Source organism: Marmota monax, unplaced genomic scaffold, assembly GCF_021218885.2.
Source record: "Marmota monax isolate L192 unplaced genomic scaffold, Marmota_monax_Labrador192_F-V1.1 WCK01_AAM20220418_F8-fsc00253, whole genome shotgun sequence".
NCBI lineage: Eukaryota > Metazoa > Chordata > Mammalia > Rodentia > Sciuridae > Marmota > Marmota monax.
In genome coordinates this window covers 1,775,730-1,799,046 of record NW_026695237.1, presented here as the reverse complement: position 1 = coordinate 1,799,046, position 23,317 = coordinate 1,775,730, and the positions used below count along the sequence as shown (strand labels likewise).

The window sequence follows — 23,317 nt, the reverse complement described above, 5'->3', positions numbered from 1 at the left end:
GGCCATCCATCATCCTGAGGACAACCAAGGACAGTGTGCAGTTCCAGGTCATGGCTTTATGCTGAGGAGAAAGGTACCCTTGCTTCATGGGCAGCCTGTCTTTCACTTGTAGGCCCACAATTTTCACCCTTTAATTTGCTCATGGCTTTGACACATGTGCCCTGGCTCCCTCCAGTGAGACGGCCACAGGAAGGAGGCAAGTGTCTTTGTCCTCCAAGATTTGCATTCCTGGTCTCCATCTAGCCCAGGGGTTCCAGGAAGCATTTTTCCTTGAAAAGATAAGAGATTTAGCTTGATACCATCTTTCAGTTTCCTGTTTATCAAATGAAGTTTCTACCCCTGCTGCTTAGTGAAATGGACACAAAGTGACTACTATGCAGGCCCAGGAGCTCCAGCTGTTGGGCCCCACCTCAGACTTGGTAACAGGTGTGAGGGTGCCTATCCCGCACCCCTCTTCTGGAGAAGTTGTCAGAGAGGATGGGTGTGGCCTCACTAGTTTCCCACAATGCCCTCATCTGACCCTGTATCCGTCTCCAGTGGGAGAGAAGAGGGATGGCCCACAAAGAGTGCCCAAGGATTAATTGAGACCACAGTGGAGCCCTGACTGGTCTTTTCCATCTACCTACAAGGGCTGTTCAGTTCATTATTTATCATTATCTGATTTTCCATCAGATTAGATCCCATAGCCCTTCTCGTGTCCTCAGGGTTGAGTAGCTCAGAGCCTCTGTCCCTTGCCTCCTTGAAAGGAGTGGCATCATTCATCCATTTTCCTAAAGGGTGTTTTGATTATATTTTTTGTGTTTTCACCAACACACACACACACACACACACACACTTTTTTATTTTTCAGAACCTCATGTGCAGGGCTAGTGTTCCCATGGGCCCCCTCTTTGGAAGACAGGCCTGTTCTTTTTTTTTTTTTTTTAAGAGAGAGAGAGAGAATTTTTTCAATATTTACTTTTTAGTTTTCGGCGGACACAACATCTTTGTTTGTATGTGGTGCTGAGGATCGAACCCGGGCCGCACGCATGCCAGGCGAGCGCGCCACCGCTTGAGCTACATCCCCAGCCCCAGACCTGTTATTCTTCCAGGTTCCCCAGTCAGGAGGAGTGGGCAGTGCCTCAGAGGGTCTGCCCATTCCCTGGAGCCCTAGGTGGCTCCCTGTCACATGTGAGGCCTCATGCTCTGCTGGCTCCCTGCTTCCTTCTCTCACTACTGCTGTAGGTATGTTCACCCGTCTCACCTCTGTCCTAGGCTTCTGCGTCCTTCCTGTCCTTGAAGCAGCATCTCCCTCCTGTGCCACTTGTCACCACATCCCAGCTCTTTCAAGGTTCCACCCCCAGCTTGAAGTCATCTCCTACCCCTGGCTCTGTCTAAGCCCATCCCTGTCCTGTCACTGGTCTCAGGATCCTCATTCTATTGAAAGTTCCTAAAGGACCTCTCAGGCTCCCTCTCACTGTCTAAGTTGGGCAAATTATTGGCATCTATAACTTGGGGTGAAATGGGACCTCCTTGAGGGCTGGGGACCTAAAGGCCAGTATTAACCCCAAGCAGGATTCGCCTACCCACCCACTCTTGGCCAGGTTGGAGGACACCAGCAGAGGCCTCCAGGGCCAATAGGAGTGGCAGGAGCTACCAGGCTGCGTAACAATCACACACCAATCCCAGCTCTGCCACTTAGAAAACTCAGGCCCCACCTCAGACTTGGTAATAGGTGTAAGGGTGCCTATCCTGCACCCCTCTTCTGGACAAGTTGTCAGAGAGGCTGGGTGTGGCCAGCCTTGGGTGCACTCCTTAAGTCTCTGCACTACCCTTGCCTCTTCTAAGGGTGATACTTAATGGAAAACTGTGTAATGCATGGAATTGTACAGCACATGGAAGCACAGGGGAAACAGCCACTGGGCAACTTCATTGTCAATACAGTGAAGTCACTTGACATCCTCTCAGACTCCCACCCACCTCAAGGCACGTTTCTGTCTCCATTATCAGCATCCGGCTGATTGGATTCTATGATCAAGCCTGAGCAGCTTAACAAAGCTCCCCAAATCTAAATTAAAGTCACCAAAGCTGCTGTAATTGAATGTTGGAGGTGCTAACGATGCAGATTGGAATTGGCTATTTTCTGCCAAGGATGCCGCGCCCTCGCATTTTCTCCCTTGAAACTGACACCCACTGTGTTTGCTTCTCTGCAGAGGCCCTTGGTGGGGTATCTCTTTGCACAGCCAGACTGGGAAAAACAGGATGCATGCCCTGCTCAAAATCCACAGTACTCTGGATGGAATGAACTCTGCTGCAGGGGGCTGGAGCCCTAGGATGGGAGCCCTGGAGACAAGTGGCTGCTCAGAGAACAAGACCATGGACTGGAAAGCTGCCAGGGCTCAGGGACAAGGACTTGCCCCTTCCCTGTCTTGCATGCTTAGATTCAGTTCTGCAGAGAGGGACAACAGTACCCGTCCCATCTATCCAGGGAAGCACTGTTGGTGAGGGTTGATCGTGCTGGTGACTGGCCTGGGCTCTGGGTGCAGTGGCCCTCATGTTGCACTGACTCAGGAACCCTATCATGGTAGTGCGGGGGTAGTGACTTCCTTTTCCCACAAGGACCCTGCCCAGATTCTGGGGATGCAGAGATGAGCAAGATGAACTTTGTTCTCAAAGAAGCTACCACATTCTTTTTAAATATTTGGAAGCCACAAATATTATTCCAGTTGGCCAGAGACTGGTGCAGGGGGCCAGTGCTGGGAGTCCATGGGAAGGAACCTGAGGGCTCAGGGTTCTAACTCTGTTGAAGTGACTCATACTGGGCCTTTGAAGAGAAGAAAAGAAATCTCAGCAATGGGGTACACTATGGCGGTGCAGAAGTGAGAAAGTGCTCGAGTATGCACTGAGCCAATGTTCCACATATGGCATCAGGCTTGGCTGGGGAACCAAGGAGGAGAAAGGGCCTGGGACTACTGTGAGCACTGTGCCAGGGATTTCCGGGCATGGGGGGAAGTGGGGATCCCTGCCTTGTTGACACCCTGAGGTGGACTAGTAGTCCTGTGCCTCTGTCATAGCCCATCTTAGCAGCATTCCCCCAAGACTTCTCCCGTCCATTGCTGGGTGTGGATGCAGTGGGAGCCATGAACTGAGGCCTGTTCCCTCAAGGCTGCTCGCATTTGCAACCACTGTGTATGTGTCGGAGGGTTCCAGCTGGTTGTCATGTGCTTTGACCCCAAGGAATTTGTGGACAGATGAGGACAAAGCCAGGCTTCCCACAGTGAAACAAACAAGAGGCAGTACAAAACAGGGTGGCCACAGAGCTTCTGCATGTCACTTTCCTGTGCCCCTCCCCAAGACCAGTCTGCACAGCTTTTTGGTTTCTTGGTTTCAAAGAACTGCCCACAACAGGGCATCACCACTGAGAAATTTGATCCATTTTCTTCCAAAATGAAAAAAGCTCTGTTTCTAAAAATAGCCCACCTGGCTCCACTGTTACCATGGCAACTCGTCCTTCCTAGGTGCCTCCTGAGGAAAGATGCCCAGGGGGTTCCTCAGCTAGACCAGGTCATTAAAGGGTCTAAGAAGAGACCTGAGTACTGAGCAGGGGCCACAATAAGCAGGGCCTCCCTCTGGTTCTGACCTCTGATTTGAAGTAAGAGGCAGTTCTATGCAAACGTGAGTGTGCCTTTGCAAGGCAACAGAGGGCTCAGTGGGCCAGAGATGCAGGCTCTGGCTTATATCACATTCCAGTTCTACAGTAGCCATAGGTTGGGTACTTAACATCCTCCCTAGAGGAGGTAAATTAATATCTCCAGCGTAGGGACAGGCACACTTAACCCAGGCCATGTAGGACCACCAGGCTCTGCCCAGGATACCACCTCCCCTGCATAGGGCCTGAACAGAATGGTGTATATGCACCAGGCTTTCCAGGAAGTCCAGAGGGACTTGTGAGGTCTTTTGCCCCAAAAGGAGTCTCAGTGGTCAACTAGAGCATGCAGACACGGCTCCCCAGGACAGTGAGTCAAACCTTAATTACTAACCATAGAGTAAGAATGTGACAGGTATTTAGCTCAGCCCCAGCAACTCCAAGTGCTGGCCAAATAAAATGGCCCCCAAAGATGTCCATGTCCCAATTCCCAGAAACTATTGCTATATTACCTTATATGGCAAAAGGGACTTTTGCAGATATGGTTAAGTTATGGATCTTGAGATGTGGGGAATTATCCAGGTCCCTATAAAAGGCAGGAGGCAGAGAGATTAGAAGATTCTGCTCTGCTGGCTTTGAAGAAGGAGGAAGGGGCCTTCAGCCAAGGAATAAGGACAGCTTCCATAAGCTAGAAAGGGTGAACTTTCTCTTTTGGAACTTTCAGAAGGGGTGCAGTCCTGACACCACTTTGATTTTAAGACCTCTGACTTCCAGAAGTATAAGATGATAAAAGTGTTGTTTTAAGCCATTGTGTTAACTTCCTAAGCTACCATAATGTAGTAAATTACCACAAACTGGTGTCTTAAAACAACAGGAATTTATTCTCTTGCAGTTCTGGAGGCAATGGGCCTAAAATCAAGATGTCTCATGCCTTTCTCTTAGATTCTGGTGTTGGCAGAAATCTTAGCATTCCTTGGCTTGTGGACATATCATTTCAATCTCTTTCTGTATCCTTACATTTTCTCTTCTTATAAGGACAGCAGTCACATTGGATTAAGGGGCCATAATATTCCAGTATGACTTCACCTTAACTAATTGCATTTGTATCAGCCCCTCCAAATAAGGTCACATTCTGAAGTTCCAGAAAGGTTGTGAATTTGGTCACAGCCAGCCCTATACATACTCTAAGGTTGAAAACTCATAAAGGAAGCTTCTCATGGATGGAAGGTCACTGCCGCACACTGATAGCCCCACCGAAATCATCAGAGAAGTTGCATCCATTGCCTTATAACTCATTGGTAACCTGAGTTTTATGGATTTATGAATTCATTTTTCTGTCTAGCTGGTTAAAGTTGATGGGTATTTCAGGAATCAGTGCTTCCCTAGGGATGGCAATGTCAGTCATGTCTGTGAATGGGTAGGAACATGTCTCTCTTGGTCATTTACACCACACGGTCCCACCATCCAAGAGTGGGCCTAAGCCTCATTTCCCAGCTCTGTGCCTGACTCGAAGGCTGAGGTCCATTATTCTTTCTTTGCTCCACAGTCTGTGTGCTGTGTGCCTTGTTGCTTTAGCCAGAGAAAAGTACACGGAGACTCAGGCCCAAGTTCCCACCATCAATGGGAAGTCACTTGAATGGAAAGACAAAGACCCTCACTGACCCTGAGTTGTCTCTGGGGAAGAGCAAGGTCTTTCCTACCTTTCCTGCTTGGATATCCTTATTTCAGAAGTCATGTTCTTGGAAGGAGTCAGAGCAGCTCACTGGGATCCTGGTTAATCACTTTTCTGAGTGTTTGCCCTGAACATTAGAAGTATGCCAGGACCAGCAGCACACAGGCAGCAGGCCATGGAAGGTCTGGAGGAATCCATACAGGAGGTCAGAAAGATCACACTGGAAACCCTGCTGGGAAATGATTGGCCCTTTCCAGAGCAGGAGGAAGAGGTGGTAGAAGCCCCTGATCTTGCTCTTCATCTTGCTCCCTCCAACTCTCAAGTCCTCCCTCCATCAACTCTCAGGTTTGATTCCCTGAGTCACCATACTCCTCTGTGAGCAACGGCTTTATAGGCCCAAGATCTTGGACAGCAGTAGGTGGATATGATCTACTGTTATTGGGTTGCCCGGCAATCTCAATCCAGATGCCCTCTATGCTGAGCCTCAGCCTTTCTGCCAGAGTAAGGACATGGGTGATAGGGTGTACAGCCCCCAATGCAAATATTCTAGCTCTAGCCTCTTCCTGGCCAAGTTAATGGTCTGGGATGGAGAATGAGATGACGGGCCAATAGAGCAAAATGAAGTATTCCCACAAGTCCTATGAGAAGGGAATCGCTGTTTGGGGAAGCAAGTAGACAGGCCCTGACTTGAAGTCACTGTAGCTTCAGATATGCCTAATATGCCTGTCCCAGTTTGCAGCTTATTTCTCAGGCCAGGTTCCTAGAGATTCTGCCAGTGTGGTCTGCAGTGAGACACAGAACTGGATGAAATGGCTAGGAGAGATGTGGTAGGGAGCTGTGGTCCTAAAGCTGGGCCACATGGGCTAGGACCCTAGGTCTCCCACTTGTATGCTGTAGGACCATCCCACTCCAAACCTCAGTTTCCCAGCTCTCTCCCTTATAAAATGAGGATACTCTCTAGGAGATAGTTTTTGTCCAATGTTTTAAAAAATTCTGGCACCTTGTGTAAGCCTCGATGCTACTGCAGTCACTGTGATTGTCATTGCTGCTTATTGTGAGGTGTCTGTCATCTTGCCCAACTGCTTCAGTGCTGACCTGTGGGAAGCTGCCTTTTCCAAAGCTTGCTTCTGGAGTTTCTGGGACCCAGGTTGGGTCTGGGTACAGTTTACCCAGCACTTCCCAGAAGTACCAGGCACATGCAAAGCCAGTCAGTGGCCCAAATGAATGAGGCACAGTGACTGCCCGCAGCACATTCAGCAGAAGTGGACAGGAAGCAGGTGGTGAAGGGACACCACGGGACTAGAAGAAAATACTATGCACCCTAGAAAGTGAGAGAGGCATGCCTCAGACCAACCAGAGGGTACGAGCATTGAGAACAGGCCTGATGGACTGGAAAAGATCCTTCCCAACAAAGGGTGAGTGACAGATGTACTTCATGCTTCTCTGACTGGCCCCTTGCTCCCAGCTGCTGCCCAGCAAAGGCAGTCTCTCCCTGCCTTCCTCTGGTCCCCAGCCCACTCTCAGGAAGTCCCTGCAGGGTGGGAAGGTAAGACATAGCATCTCTATACAGCACTCTTTGTGGTTGCAGACCTGAGCCCCGCCCCTGCAGCACTCCCCATGAGCCTGCTGTTAGTACACAGCATGTGATTAGAGGCCAGCAGCCCACCCCCTGGGGTGACAGAGAGCAGGCACATGGAGCAGTGACTTCTATGACCTTCTTCTACTCCCCTTCCAGGGGAACCAGCAGGACATCAGGATCACCTTCCCAGGGACCCAGTCTCTGAGCCATCAACAAATGTGTCATAGCCACTTGGAAAGAGCTTTCTGGGTCAGAAAAGGGGCTCAGGAGGGGCTGGTACCACGGCTCCAACACCTGACCTTAGCCAAGCCCCTTTCCGTCTTCTGGGTATCAGTTTTCCCTTTGAAAACAAAGGTGTCCTGAATGAAAGAGGCCTGGCCTACTTTGTCCATGATCTGGAGGGAGTTCAGGGGCTATGCTGCCCTTTTGGGTTTGGCATGATCATTTCAGGAGTGAATGTCACTGACAGCTCAGGATTCAGCTGGGACACTTGCTACCAGACTCTACCCTTGATTTGGCTAGCAGTGACTATGGTGAAAATGGGAAAAATGAGTAATAGAGAAGGTAATAGGGGCTCGGAGCTGTGCCAGCCAGTCCGGGCCCATGTGCTGCACAGGACCCAGCTCAGCTCCATCACCCTTGTCCTGCTAATCCTCCTCACTGTTGGATAGTTGTCCCTTATCCAAGGGTCAGTGCCTGTCTCCCTGCAAACTCCACAGTTCTGAACAGAGACAGACAGCAGGGAACAAAATGATTTCTATGTCACAGATACTGCAGGAGAAGCCCAGAGAAGTAGGTAACTCCAAAGCCAGAAAACCTTCCTCCCTAGGAGGATTGTAAGTGACCTGAGCCACCTTAATTCCAATGGGGGAATATAATGGAAGCAGCTCTGAATCCTGTCCTCCCTATCTGGGGATTTGTGTGCATCAGCAAGAAGGGCTGTGACTGCTGCCTGGGCCGAGCCCACCTGAGGGCTAGAGGGTTGAGGAGGGGCCAGGAAATGATAAGGCTCTGGGCAGTCTGATGAGGACACCACAGTAGGGGTGGGGTTGCCTGGGCTTTACACCTAGCCTGGGGCTCCAGAGTCAGTGGCCTTCTCTTCACTCCTACATCCATTCCTTGGAGAACTGGACAGCTCAGACTCTGGAAAGGATAGGGGACATTTTTCTGATGTTCTCCATAGTAGCTCTGAGATAGGTAGGGCCGACTGATGGTACCCGTGACTGTGGGCCTGGGGCCATCTCACCACCCAGCCAGTCTCCCTCCCAGCAGCAGCCCTTCAGGAAAATGCCACCTTTCCAGCTCCCCATCCTTGGCTTAGTTCATGGGATCTTTTCCAGAGGTGCCACCTGCCAGGGATCTGCTGGTTCATTCCCACATGCAGTTGGGGCCCCATCCTGCACTGCATCTGGGGTAATGAAACCTTTTTCTTCTCAGAAGTGTCCAAATAGACTTCCTGCTTCCATTGTTTCTTAAAAGGACTGGCATTCTCTGGAAGGTTACTGGAGAGGCAGTGCATTCAGGATGCCATTGGTGGTGATAGTTCCAACTTATGCAGACCACCCAGCCCATAGATCCTTCTCAGACTGGTAAGATGCGGGTTGGAGCCCTTGCTGTGCACCTGAGAAACTGATACTTAAAAGAGAGATAGACGCATGAAAGCAGCAGAGCAGAATGTGAGCTGAGAACCTGGGCCTTCAAGCATCCCCTTCCTACTTCCTCATTTTTATACCTCCACAGGGCACTGTGACATGGTCTGCTTTTGAGCAGGTTTGGGGACTCTCCAGAGTGGCTGGAAGGGCTGCTTTGTGAACCCAGCCCCATGGGAGTGACTTTGACCTGGCCCTAGATCTCTTTGCTATCTTGCTCCTCTTCTTGTATTAGTGCACTTGCAAAATTTCTGTTGAATTTTATGTTAGTGGGTAGTTTAGCATTTTCTGTGTTGATGCTCTTAGTTTTCTTTGTAATAATCAGATACTTGTTGTCTCTCCAGGGTACTCCATATCCCTGAGTATTTTTCCCAGTGGAATGTGGGAACAGAGAGGGTCTAGGGGTCATGAAAGCTTGAGAACCCTGAGGCCATAAGCTTGAGAACTGCAGCCCTAAATAACTTCATTCATCCAAGTGTTTTCTTTGCTCTGGAATAAATTCCCTCCCAGTAGAGATCCTCAAAGGGAAGAAGTGGGGGATGGGAGCCACAAAGTTATTTTAATGACTCTTGTTGGCTGTTTGTGAGATTGTCCTTCAGAAAGCATGAACTAACAATGCCGGTCTTTTTCCTAATCTGAGGACTGTCATATTAAATAGATTTTACTTGTGCCCCTAACACCGTCAGCTCTCCCTATTCATTGGTCCCACATCTGAGGATTCAACCAAACACAGATTAAAACTATTTGGAAATAATAAGTATCTAGACATGATTTAAAGTATAAGGAGGATCCGTTTAGGTTGTACCCAAATACCATGCCATTTTGAATAAGGAACTTGAGCATTCTTGGATTTTGGTACCCTCGGGGGTTCTGGAAGCAGTCCACTGAAGATACCAAGAGATAATTATTTTATTTATCTTTCCAATGTGGGTTTCCTCATTGTGAGGTTCCCTTACCTGGACCAAAACTTCTGGACTCAGTGTGGCCAGAGGTCACCATCCTAGAGAACATTGTTTTAGTTCTGAGTCTGCCAGGCTGACATAGGTCACACCATTGTACATTTGAACAACCTTAGTCTTGCTGTTGGAATGTGGGGCATAGGTGCCACCACCCCCACTCCAGGGATGGCAGGTATGCAGGAATTGTATAGGAGTATGGCCTGTACTAGTCATGGCCTTGGAGCTGGGTGGGTGCTATTGTCCATGTGTATGTATGGCTGGTTTCAGGGTCCTTTCTGCCCAAGTCCAGTCCTTCTGTTTTCTCCAGCCCCTGACCTCATATGGCCACCCTGGCCTTGGCCCTACATATCTTTGGCCTCTCTGTCCCTCTAGTCTGTCCACTATGCCACCTGCCACCCATCTCATCTTTCCCTTATGTCACACACTCTCTTTTGCCAAGGGATAAGGGACCAGACCCCTAGGTTTGTGCCAGAGACCCTTCACCATCTCCCTCTCCAGCCTGCTTTATCTCTGTGCCCTCTCCCTCCCACCTGCTTTATCCACAGATCCTGCCCTCCTGTGTGTGACATGCTGGTCAGCTGCCAAGAACCAACAGGCCCCCAATCATTTGTTCTTTCACTCTCCCCCTCATTCCACCCTTCCTCATTTTCCTGATCTCACTGCCCCTCTGGGAAGGACTCTTCCTGACCATCTCTGTAAATGGACTGTGCTGGTCAGTAATCACTGACCCTGGTTCTTCCTGTCCTGCCTTCAACACAGCCAGCGACATGACAGCAGAACAAGCACGTGTCTCTGGGGGCCTGAACTTGGACCTTGAGAGCTGTTTGCAAAGGTATACCATTTAACAACAAGTTAAATAGAAGTATGGAGCCTCCTGATCTGCCACAGGGGACGATGCTCCGTTAAGTACTTGCATCTGTCCTCCTCTCGTTTGAAGAATCAGAAGTCACATTCAGGCTGACCTACAGCCAGACCTGATCCTATGTGGCTCTTCTGGCGTAGAGTCAGTGGCTACTCTACTTGGTTGTTGGCTGGTCATTCTGGTTGTTAGGCTGGGAAGGTGGCAATATATCTCAGTGATGGGAGGTCACAGGAACCCAGGCTCTGATGCCAGAGTCCCCTCACCTCATAGCCCTGGCAATGTCTATGCACCTTTCTGCCCGAGGCCTACCTTGCTGGGTTACCACATGCATTACCTGAGGCAGCACCCTCCCTAAGGCCTGGCACTCAGAAATATTGAGTACACATCAGTTGGTGGAGCATTTCTGAGGTCAGAGAGGAAGCCATACTGGCAGACAGTCCTGGATTCAGTTCACTGCTCTTACCCTTAGCAGCTGAGTCCTAAGTCTGTGGCTTGGCCACTTGGAACCTGTATTTTGTTGCCTGTGGGGAGGGAAGAGCCGCCATCTACTGACCTCCATTGTGAGCTTCAGAATGTCTTTGGATAAAGTGGGTGGCCCAGCACACGTGGTTTCCCAATGCTGGGCCACTCTGAGGTTGAGACTGGGCTGGTTGATAGGGAGGCTCCCTGCCCCCTGCCTGGATGCTGGCCCAAGTTCTCTGTGGCCAGCAGGGGAAGATGTGCATTAGACACTCTCCCTTGCTTGGGGCCCATGGAGCTGGCTGGCTTGGTTCTGCCATGGGCTCACAGTGCACTTGGAACAACTTAGCCTTATCCTCCCACACACACCTTCCCTGCCATGAGCAGAAATCTGTTCTCTCAAAATATGCATTCATTTTTTAAAATTTTATTTAATTTTATATCTTAGGTTACAGATTTCTTTCTTCTGAAAAAAAAAATAGCCTTGCTGATAATTTCTGAAACAAGAGATTCCAAAAACTTCTCAGCAGATAACAGCTCTGGGACTCACAGGCTGCTGTCAGCCTCTTGGTTATCCTGTCCCAAGCATTTAGGCAGCAGCAGGGCCCCAGGCCAGCTGCCCTCAGAGGCCCCCATGGCCCAGCAGCTCCTGGCTAGTAGAAAGAGGAGCAATGATGGTTCCTGAGCAGCTGCCCTGAGAGGTGAGAGGGAGAGTGGGAGTGGAGACAGAGGGCTGCCTGGCCCCTTGCATGGAGGCCCCAACAAGGGGTGAAGGAGGTGTAAGCTCCAGTGTGAAGAGGGAACTAGTGAGATGGCCTGGGCATGGCTTCACCTCTGAGAGCACTAGTTGCTTTGTGTGTCCCCTGGGGATGCTTCAGTCCCTACTTTTAGCCAGTGTCTGCACACGGAAGTCATTCCATAAGCAAGTGGCTGTCTTCTTCAGGAGAGCTGGGTGCAGATCAGCAGGAAGATGGGCCAGGGTAGATGTGTGAGGAGACAGGGAGCAGGTATTTTTTATTGTAGCCTGAACTGGGGGTGACTTTGAAGAGGGGTACAGTATTGGATTATGTCTCAAAGGGATGAATGGGGTGAGACCCCAAAGAAGTAGAGGAGGTATAAGGCTCCTAGTGGTAGAGACATAGGGTGAAAGTCCCAAACAAGCTCAAGCATTTGCAGGGAACAGGAGGCATTTTTTTTTGGGGGGGGGGGGTGACTGAGGAATAGGTAGGTCTGGAGCAGAGAAAGCAAGTTTGGGAAAGAAGGTATCAGTCAGCCTGGATGGGCCTGCAAGGTCAGGAAAGGAGTTTTGGCTTTGTTCTGGGGATATCTGTGCCCACTGAACAATCTCTACCTCTCCACCCAGCCTTGGCCACAGGCCACAACTTAAGGGAGCTGGTGCCCTGCATACAGGCACCTGCAGACTACCCTCTCCAAAACCAAGTCTAAGCTCTTCCATTGACTCAGGTAGGCCTGGACTGGCTGGGCCAGGGTTGAGCAGGTCCTTTACCCTGACCAGGAGCAGCTTTGGGCATCATCTAGGGAAACAATGATTTTGAATGGGGTGCTTCCTACTTTGCCTTCCTTGGTTCTTGGGCCATGTTGATTGGTAACCACAGCAATTCTGTTTCCCTTCACAGATGACTCTGGAGACGACGACGAAGAGACTGCCTCCCCAGCAGATAAGAGTGAGTTACAACACACCCTTAAGAACCTCTCCCTGAAGTTAGATGACCTCAGCACATGCAATGACCTCATTGCCAAGCATGGTGCCGCACTACAGCGCTCCTTGAATGAACTAGACAATCTCAGAATTCCATCTGAGAGCGGTGAGAAGCTGAAGGTCGTGAATGAGCGGGCCACCCTCTTCCGCATCACTTCAAATGCTATGATCAACGTGAGTTCCCATCCCCCACCACCATCTGGACATAAGTGAGGGGACCCTCAAAAGCAAGGGGCTCCCTGTTAGCAACACTGTGGCCTCTAATTGTGTGACCACCACCATCTGGACATAAGTGAGGGGACCCTCAAAAGCAAGGGGCTCCCTGTTAGCAACACTGTGGCCTCTAATTGTGTGACCTCTAATTGTGTGACCAGAGGTGCTTAACAGACCAAGGCTCTGTTTCCTAGGGCTCCAAGTCATTTTCAGAAGCCAGCACCTCCCATACTCTCCAGTCATTGTTGTTCTCTGTCATCTCCTTTACTCAGTCATTGCTGGGTGAGGATATTTTTTTTTAATTGTCTGGTGGAAACCACAGTTGACTGTGGAATCTGTTGGAGGCTTACAGGTGTTTTGGGCATGTGTGAGGAAGGTCAGGGCCCCAAGTTGAGAAGCTGACCAGTGGCCAAACATAATAGGGATGTGGCTGCCAAGCCGACCATCATAGCTGCTCCTGCTCTTGCCTTGGGTACAACCCACAGATATAGTGGGATCAGGATCCACATAAGCATGGGGAAAGGAGACAGGTATGTGTGGTGGGTGGGGAGGTTCTGTTAGCCAAAAGAACTTTGGAGCTAAGCCTACCGGGGAGTCATGCCAACCTGATAGACAAACCAAGTAACCATAGTCTATAAACTAAGAGGTACAGCTATGGATGTTGGTTTGGTTACCCTCCCTGGGTTCTGGGAGCTTGGAGGGTCAGTCTGTGGTTACAGGAATATAATATTTTACTGTGCTTCTGGGTCCTTCCTCTTTCTGCCTGGTGAGTGTTGCCCAGGTATGTTAGTGAATTTTGTATTGCTGTGACCAAAATACCTGACAACAACAACTTAGAAAAGGCAAAGTTTATTTGGGGATTACAGTTTTAGAGGTCTCAGTCAGGAGACAGCTGAGTCCATTGCTCTGGACTCAAGGTGAGCAGCACATCATGGCCAAAGGGCAATGTGGAGGAGCACTGCTCCATTCATGGAAGCCAGGAAGCTAAGAGAGAAGGGGGAAGGGATCCAAGCCACAAGATGAATCCTTCCAAGGCAGAGCCACAGTAATCTGCCTCCTCCAGCCATGCCCTACCGGCCCACAGTTACCTTCCAGTTAGCTCACTCAAAATTGGATGGACTGATTAAGCTACAGCTCTCACAATCCAATCATTTCACCTTTGAATATTCCTGCATTAACACAGGAGCTCTACCAGGCCTCTACCACCCAGACTTGGGTCTGTTGGGTATGGTGGCACACACCTGTAATCCCAACTACTTGGGAGGCTGAGGCAGGGAGATCACAAGTTTGAACACAACCTTAGAGACTTAGGGAGATCATGTCTCAAAATTAAAAAAAAAAAAAAAAAAATACCAAGAGGTGGGAATGTGGCTCAGTGGTAAAGCACCCTTGAGTTAAATTCCCAGTAAAAAGAAAAAAAAAAAGACTCAGGTCTGACTACAACAACCTTCTCCCAAGGACAGCCTCCTGGAGAGGCACATTCAGGCACATCTGGGCCAGAAGTCCCATGGGGTGGCATGCTGGGAACAAGGTAGTCAGGCATGGGAGGAGTACAGAAATGGAGGCCACTACAGAGTGGGTACTAGAGGTCCATGGAACATGGCTCAGAAAGGCCATGGGCTGGCTGAAGACAATGGTCACTGACAATGGTCAGTGTCCAGGTAAGCGCCAGCTGAGCTAGGAGTTGGTACCATGCCCCAGGCCTAACAGGAAACCCAAAGGCAGGGTGGGCAGATGGAGGCTGGAGCCCACTGCAGGCCAAGCCTAACACCTGAGCATTTGAGATCCAGGCCTGTCTGCAGCATGATTGTGGGGCAGAAGGGCCTCCTGCCACCCACACATGTCCAGACATGCTCAAGCCTGGAGCACCTGGGTTTAACATTTGGAATCTCTACCTGGTGCCTGAGGCTGAGCAAGGAGTGCCTTTCTCCCATACCACTGGGAATCTCAGCCCACAGATGTATGTACCTTTGTCCTTCCCCAGGTCCCCAGATCCCACAGTGCTCAGACTGCAGTCCATATTAGTGTATAAAGAATCCAGAAGCGGCTGGATTGGGCTGTGTGGCCACCCTGCATGTTGCCCCATTCTGCTCTCATTTTCCTCCACCTACCTTCTTGGGTCACCATCCTCCTTACAGCTCACAGATTTTGTGGGCCCAGGTCCCTGTACTTGTATCAGTGACACACCTAGATGTTGTTCATTTAATGACACAATGTGCAGTCATGCTCTCCCGTCCATTTGGAAGCCAGTGTCCGCCTGATGCTTCCCTGGCTTGGCTTCCCTGGTACTGCCTTCCACCCAAGACTGAGGCCACTTGGCCTTGAAGAAGCAGGTTTAGCTTCTCCAAGATAATGAGCCTCACAGCTGGTTCTAGTCTAGCACCTCTTTTATCAGGCATCAGAGGCTCATCTGTGTTTACAAAGCCATAAAACAGCTCACAGTCTAAGTGCATAATGAATTGTTTTATGGGAAGCACAGCCCCCTGGGATTGCTTATGAGGCCTCTTTCCAGCACCAGCTCCAGGGAAATGTGTGACAGAGTGGCCTTAAGGGTCAGGAGCTGCACCCTGGGCTGGGGTCTGTAGATTGGCTGGTATGAGCCTGACCCAAGGGCCTCTCAATCCCGTGCAGAGAGGGCAGGAGTAAGGGCTGCCACAATAGGCTGTACTTGTAGCCCTTGCTGGACCAGAGGCCCAAGTTTCTCTTGGGGTCCCTTCCTGACTGCCATCCCTCACCTGGCAGAAACCAGACCAATTCTGAGAGAGCTTTTATATGGCTCCATCAATTGTCCAAACCCCTACTGTGTGCCAAGGGACCATGCAGGCAAGTGTGCCTGAGGGTCATCACATGGGTCACCCCTGGCCAGCCTTGGCTTCCATGTCTTTTACAAGAAAGGGGTTGGACCAGGTTCTGTAATCAAGATAACCATACATCTTCTACCCGCAATTCCCCATGGAGCCTGTTGAGGCTTCAACCTCTTGCTACTTCCAAGAGCCTCACCAGTACCACTTGTATTCTTAGTGCTGGAGTGAAAACTGAGTCTCAGAGAAGTCACCTGAAATGCCCAGTGTTGCCAAACCAGGATGCAAACCCAAGTTTGTGTGGCCCACTGCAGGAGTGATGGCCCCTGAGGGCTTCAGAGGCCCCCTCCTGCTGTGGTTGCACTCTGACACCAGGATATGGAAGTGAGGGCCTCATGTCTGCCCAGGGTGGGATCCCAATCTCGGGATCTCTCTGAGTCCCTCGTGTATCTTTTACCTCTGAGCTGCCATGTGGCCTCTGATCACCATGGCTGAGTCCCCACCAGGACCCATCCTGGAAGACTGGGGACCCAGAGATGGAAGCCATCCCAGATACCTCCAGAAGGTATAAATTGCTATCTCCCAATCCCTCCAGATATCACTGCCAGATGTGGAGGTCCCACTCCCCACCTCCCGACTGTGCTGTGAAAGGAAGCTTCCCAGAAGTCCACACCTGAATTTGGGGATTCTATTCCCACTGGTCCCTTGGATAGGAAAGACCCAGCTCCTGGATGCTGTATTTCAGCCCTGGTGAGTGGCTCCACGTTTTCAACCTTATAGGTTCTGACCGAGTCTCGGTCATGATGGAGCAGAGGGTGAGGGCCAGCCATGCAGATGTACCCCACAGAGAAGTGATCCTGCATAGGCCCCACAGCCAGGAGCCTCCTATTCAGACGGGCCTGCATTTTATCCTCACTCTTCCCCAAGATGGCAAAAACTGCCATTATTCAGCCTCTGGAGAAAAGTCAGGGCAGTGGGGGGACAATTTAAAACTCCTTTAAATTTGGGAAAGAGCTTCAATATCATAAGCCTTTCAGCCACAAGCTCCCAGTGAGCTGGGGGACATGGCCTCCTGATAATCCCTGAGTATCCAGGCTCCATGATAGTTGTGCAGGCCCCTGCCACATTCCACAGCCCTCTGAGGGGCAGGGCAGCATCCTCGCCTCTCATCCAGTATGGCTTCTTCCCTGTGTATTTGAGGAGGGAAGGTTTATAGATTAGGGATACAGTGACACTGCTGTGCTTTACCTCTCCATGCCTTTGCCATTGTTGTACCATCCCTCTTACTATGTAGTGAAGTGCTGTACGGCTTATGCAGTTGAAGAAGTCTGTCTGATGGGCATTTAACCCAGATCTTAGAAACTATTTACTGAATCCTGCCCAAGCTTGTGCCAGGAGGGGACTCAGCAGTGAACAGACAGGGTGCTGCCCACCCCCAGAGCTCCAAGTCCAGCAGATGTCCTAGTGATGTTCTATCCCATATATGTTTAGTGGTGCATCCTTCAAAAGGAATGTTGACCTAGGGCCAGCAGCTTACCTGGTTACTTGAAAGCCAAGTATGGATGGGGCCTGGGAAAGTACTAGGACTACAGCCCCATGGGAAAGTAACCCTTAAATGCCAGTCATGTACACCTCTATACCCTGAGAGCCAGGGCAAGCCATGGCTAGGCCTGCAGAGGGCAGAGGTGGTGGCCATAGATCAAGGCCTGGAAGGAGAAAAGTGGGCTCAGGGTCACAGCTACTAAGGATGTCCCACTACAGCCTATAGGGAAATAAACTCATCTCTCCTCTTGACTGGGGGCAAGAGGTCCTGCATCCCCAGCTCAACATCACCTACTACCCCCATCTGCAGCTCTGTGGTGTCTCATGGGCCTTTCTACCACAGTGTTTTGACTTGTCCTCCTGCAAGAAAAGGACAGACACAGTCCCCTTTGCAGTTCCAATAGCCTCATAGCCTCCATGCTTGGCACAGGGCTTAGAATATGGAAGCCTCAGCAAATGAGAGAAGGGGTCAGGGAGGGATTATCAAAGAACACAGGAACAAATGAATGAATTGCTTAGTGTCTGGCAGAATTTTCTCATGGGCAATTGTTTGCTTGCTTGCTTGCTTGATTGATTTTTGGACTGACAAAAGCCAGTCCAGCAGATCCTTGCTTGAATTACTGTCTTTGGTAACTGGAAATTAGCCTACCATTTAAGAGAAATCTTATAGCACTGTTAAATGACTTGGGTTTTTAGAAAGAACCTTGAACCCCAATGTGCAGTGTTCGAGGTGCTCTGTCCACCTAGTATGGGATGCACTCCCCATGTTCCAAACCTGTGAACCAGGGCACACCTCATGGTGTAACATTGGGTCTATCTCTTGGTTTAAGGTGGAGAATGATTGCATTAGTACACGTAGCAAGTTCATGCTTTGGGTTTTATTTTATGTAAAGTAGAGAAAAGAAACTCTCAGCCAGGCTTGGTGGCGCATGCCTGTAATCCCAGCAGTTCAGGAGGCTGAGGCAGGAAGATTGTGAGTTCAAAGCCAGCCTCAGCAAAAGTGAGGTGCTAAGCAACTCAGTGAGACCCTGTCTCTAAATCAAATACAAAATAGGGCTGGGGATGTGGCTTAGTGGTCAAGTGCCTCAAGTTCAATCTCTGGGACCAAAAAAAAAAAAAAAAGGAAGAAAGAAAAAGGAACTCTCCAAGCTTTTTCTATTGTTGCTATTTTTTTTTTTTTTGAGAGGGAGGGTGGTGTTGTTTGTTGGTTGTTTGGTGCTGTGAATTGAATCCAGGGATGCTTTACCACATCCCCAGCCTTTGCATTTCTTAAAATTTTTATTTGTGTATTCTTTTTGAGACAGGGTCTCACTCAATTGCCCAGGCTTGTCTAGAACTTATGATCTTCCTACTTCAGCTTCCTGAGTCACTGGGATTACAGGCATGTGCCACCATGCCTGGTCAGGCTTATTCTTTTTTCCTGTAAATTTATCTTTGTGATAAAGCAACTGCCTTGTTTGAAGGACAGGCTTGTGGGATGGTGGTGATATGACAAGAGACTCCCAAGTCTCCTGCTTATGACTTTATGCCTCACAACAGCCACATGAAGTTGGTGTCATTGTAGCTTTGTTGTTGTCATCATTGTCTGCATTATCCAGGTGCCTCCACAAGACCTAGAATGGTCATTTTGTCTGGGGGTTGCAGGCTGGCTATTGCATGAGCCAGTGGCCTCTGTGTCTGGGTCATCTCCGCTGCTGGCCAAGGGGAGGATCTTTATGGAAGGACTGGAACACACCACCAGTATCCCAGGCCCAGCACACCTGGAGTTGGCTGAGTTGGGCCCCATTGCTCTTGCCCAGAGCAGAAGAACCCCATTGTATTGTGAGGTCTTTCTGGAGGACAGTCTGCCCTAGGACGAGGTGGATGCTCCCTTCCCAGGCTGGGGGTGGGGACAAGTTCTGTCTGTAGGTCTGGGTGGAGATGCCTGGATGGGAAGTACTACCACACAGACACATTTTCTCACCCACAGAGCCCTCAGAACCTTCTTATGCCACCCACTTACACCTGCTCTTCCTCCTCCTCCTCTCAGCTCCAGCCAAGAGAGGGCAGTCATGGTTCCCACTAGAAGGCACTGAGCAATAGGTGGCAGGTGCTGGTGGTTATCTATCCCTGCAGCACTGAGCCCCTTGTGGGGCTGACAGCTGGACTCGGTCTTTGCAGTATCAGCTCCTCCAGGTCTCCATAGGTAGGACCCAAGCAAGGCAGATTACTCCTGACACTGCACCCCCCATCTGAGCTTGGAGAGGCTCCTTGTGATTGGTGACTCTTGAAGAGGCCCCTCTGACCACCCAACCTGCCATGGCCCTTAGGAGCCATAATTCAGGTCAGCCCTGCAGGTACCTATGAGCAATTCTGTGGGGAGGAAACTGTGCAGCTGTTGGTGGATACTGAGGTACACAGGAAACCTTCTGCCACCCAGGCAGGTTCTCTTCTAGACACCAGGTACACAGCCCCTGCCCTCATGGGCCCTGCATCCTCATTGGGGAGCTGCAACCATGTAGATGATACAAAATATCATCAGCAGAAAGACCTTCAGAAGAAAGAACCAGTGAGGCAGGATGGGATGGGAGGTCGTAGGAAAACCCTGACTGGAGGTGAGAGGTGCTTGGGACACAAGGATGCCCACCTGCCTGCACATGAAATGAAGGCTCAGAGTCAGGGGAGGGAAGGTCAGAGGGGACACCAGGCCAGTTGCACAGGACCTGTGTGCCATCACCAAAGTTCTCTGCCTTCTACTCAGAATGAGTGAAATGACCTGACTGGCATTTCAGCAAGACCCACTGCTTGGAAAATGGGCTGTCGGCAAGGCAAGCGCAGGCCATTGAAGACTCAGAGGCTGGGGAGAGCAGAGCTGCGCTGGCAAGAAACAGGCAATGCTGAGTTGATGGCAGGGCTAGCAGAGCTGCCTATGGGTGGAAAGCAAGGCCATCAGGGAAGCCTTCAAGGTGTGGGCCTGCACCACTAGAAGAACAGGGTCCCGTGCTCACTGAATCCTTAGCACCCCAACATGGGTTTTAGAGGATGCAGGAGGATCCTTCCCCAGAATAGGTTTTATGTAAGTAGCAAGTGGGCAAAACCAGCCAGAGGACAAGCCCCATAAAACACCAAGGACAATCGAGGTGCCCAAAGGGACAGAAAGCCGGGGTGCAGAGACCAACCCTGCACTCTGGGTCCCTGAGTTTGCCAAGGAAATTAGCATCTCACAAGAAATATGGCTCAGAGCCACAGAAGAGCTGGCTTTGGGGATGGGGAAACCTATGAAATCCTGACAGCAAGGATATGCAAAAACCCGTGGAGAAGGGTGCCTGGCACAATCAGGAACACAGATGGACTTGGCTTGAGAGGATAGTCCAGTTGGAGAAAGTTATAAGAGTACAGTGCCAGGCGTTGAGAGGGGACAGTGGGAAAACTGGAAGGCAGAAGCTGGTGAGGACAGGTACGTGGATAGAGGTCAGTAACTTGTGGCACTCAAAACTTCATAGAAATAAAGCTGATGTCTAAAGAGCTTACTTATGGGAGTGCCCCAAGGCTTCTCTGAAGCCCCATTTGGTTCATCATGGCCCAGGAGACCACTTGGGGCCCCTTGAGCCAACCCAAGCAATGGGGAGAGGCCTGGAGCTGCCCCTGATCCTCCCCAGGCCCATGGGACAGGTTTCTGTCCAGATGACCCCTGTTTTGCTTCTGACAGCTTGCTCACTTGGGGCCTGAGGAGATGAGTAAAAATAGATTTTAGAATTGTCTTTGAATAACTTGGCAAACTGGCAGCCAGATGGTGCTGGTTCCTGTGCACAAGGGGTGAACTATTTTGGATATGGAAAGGGCTATTTTAAAGTTTTAATTAAAGTGGAAATCTGCCTCACCAACACCAAGACTGAGTCACATCAAGGAGAACCCATTGGTGTTAGGGAAGGGTTGCAGCCCCAGCTGCTGGTCAGGCTGTGCTCAGTGCCATGTGAAGAGCCACACAGGCAGGTGGTTAACTCAACTCTGCCCTCAGAGCTCAGCCTCGATGGGGCCAGGATAGTGGTTATACAGAACATAGCAGCTTGGCTGGCCAGAGGAACTCCAAGCTGAGCCCAGAATTCCAGGAGTTCCCACTCAAAATCTTGGGTAGCTAAGATGGCCAAGCATTTTCAGTGTGGCAGACTCTGAACCAGAGAGAACCAGCCTGAGTCTCAGCACTGCTCCTTTCTGCTGGACTAAGTTTGGGTTTCTTGTGTAAATGATGCCAGCTCACTACTTCTCAGTGGGAGGAGAGGCGAGACCTGTTGACCCCTGGTGTGAACTTTTGGCCAAGCGGAGGTGACTTGGAAACTGTCTCCCTGCCATGTCCTTCCCAGGGCTGTGAAAGCTGAGGGTCCATGGTAATGATGGCTACATGAAGATCAGCATGTGGGTGGGCAGCCTCAGCCCCAGAACCTCTATGGTGTAACAGGCAGAAAAAAGATGCCTTCCCAAATTGCTGTTATAGTAAGACATCAGATGCCTGGAAGCTCCTGGCCCTGCCACAGATGGAGACACCCCATTTTCCTGCCCTCTCCATGCCCAGGATTACTGGGACCTGCTATGTGTCTTAGTGGCTGGAGATAAAGCCAACCTCACAGCCTAGACCCTCTAGACATTAAGCCTATCTCATCATATCTATGTGAACCCAATGTTTACCCACCCCAGTGTCCAACAGTTCTCTGGTACCTTCCTCATGCCCCCATCTAGGAGGGAAACTAATGTGGAGGAGACTGTTTCCAAGCAGCCCTATCTGGTTTGACCAGAGAGGGTCCTGGCTTGGTAGTCCAAAGAAATTGAGAGGCTTTCCCAGGCCACACATGTTAGCCGTCTGACCCCCATGCCTGCTTTATCTTTGAGGAGCAGTGAGGTCATTGGCAGGATTAGGATTAGGAACAGCAAAAGTGATTAGAGTTTGTCCTCCTCCTGGGGTACAGCTGGGCAGAGGTTTCCAGGTCAGAGAATCTGTCTCTCCCATGGATACCTATTAAGGTAACCAACAGAAATTTTCCATGAAATTCACACAGTGTGGTTTCCCCTGAGTGGGCAACCCTCACAACCTCCTTCATCAGTTTGAGTTTCTCAGAAAGGAGAATTCCTGAAGGGAGAGTCTGGGTGGGCAACCAGGGACAGGACTCCCCAGCCTGGAGCCAAGTAGGGTCAGAACTGATGGGGGAAGCCCACCTTTTCTGTCTTGGGCTTAGAAGTTCTCACTCTGCACTAGGGTATCTCAATAAGCTCCCCACCAAGGCAGAACCACATTATCCAGGGAACCTTGCACCCTGGCCAGCCCCTCTGCATCTCAGAAGCACCCATGTTCTCTGTTGGCCTTTCACCAGGACCTCTTTGCAACCTTATAGGGTGGTAGGAAGGACCAAGGCCAGGAAACTAGAAACTTGTCTCTACCCTGAAGACAACTGACCCAATTAGTCACATAATCATGGACTGTGTAGACAGAGTCCTAGGATCTGGCCCCTCCATGCCAAGTCCCAGGAGTAGGTTATGGGCCTACTCTAGAGCGGGAAATAAGGCAGCACTCATTCAGGGCCCAAACACTGGTTCTGGCTACTGGCTTGAGTCCATCAGTACTCCTCAAATGATTCAGGACATGTATAGTTTGGTAGGGAGTTTTGGGTCAGCAAAAGTCTCTCCTGCTAAGAGGTTGGCACAGCTTTCTAGCCCCAGGTATAGCTGTCATAGAACCTCAGTGGAAATGATCATGTTTAGGTCTTGCCTGGATCAGCCAGGCCTTCTCTGGGCCCTTGGAAGCCTCCCCCTTGCTAGTGCCCAGATGGGCCCCAGGCTTAATCCAGCTTAGCAAACACACAGTCCACAGGGCACTGCCCAGCTCAGCATTCCAGAGCAGCAGGGCCAGGCCAGGAATCTGCTTTCTCTTCACAGTGCAGACAGGATGGGGCCTGGAGGTGGCCAGCAGCAGCAGAGGAGACCCTGGGAATTGGGGATGGATACCAGGTGGGTGCGTTGGGGGTAGAGAGGGCATATGGACTTCTTCAGATCACAGGGTAACCAAGGAAGCTCATTTGCTACAAGTAACCCCCCACCAGTGGCAATGTCAAAAGCCCTGGGTCCACGCATGTGAGCCTCTCAATATTAGGACAGAGCAACCTCCATCCTGTCTACTTCATCAGGTGATTGTAACAGTCTGTGATCTGCATGAGCCCAGCCTGGCCTCATGTGGCCTAAATGAGGCCCCACCTGTCCAGGGTGTTTGA

At 50.4% G+C, this 23,317-nt stretch overlaps 1 protein-coding gene across 2 annotated transcripts in view; it reads left to right on the top strand.

The window, feature by feature from the left end:
• Osbp2 (oxysterol binding protein 2) overlaps positions 1 to 23,317 on the top strand; it is a 187,093-nt gene that overhangs the window by 142,967 nt on the left and 20,809 nt on the right. For both annotated transcript variants that reach the window (XM_046439512.2, XM_046439511.2), the window contains exon 3: positions 12,443 to 12,699. In XM_046439512.2, the coding sequence (XP_046295468.1) occupies positions 12,443 to 12,699 (257 nt within the window). The remainder of the gene's footprint in view (positions 1 to 12,442; positions 12,700 to 23,317) is intronic.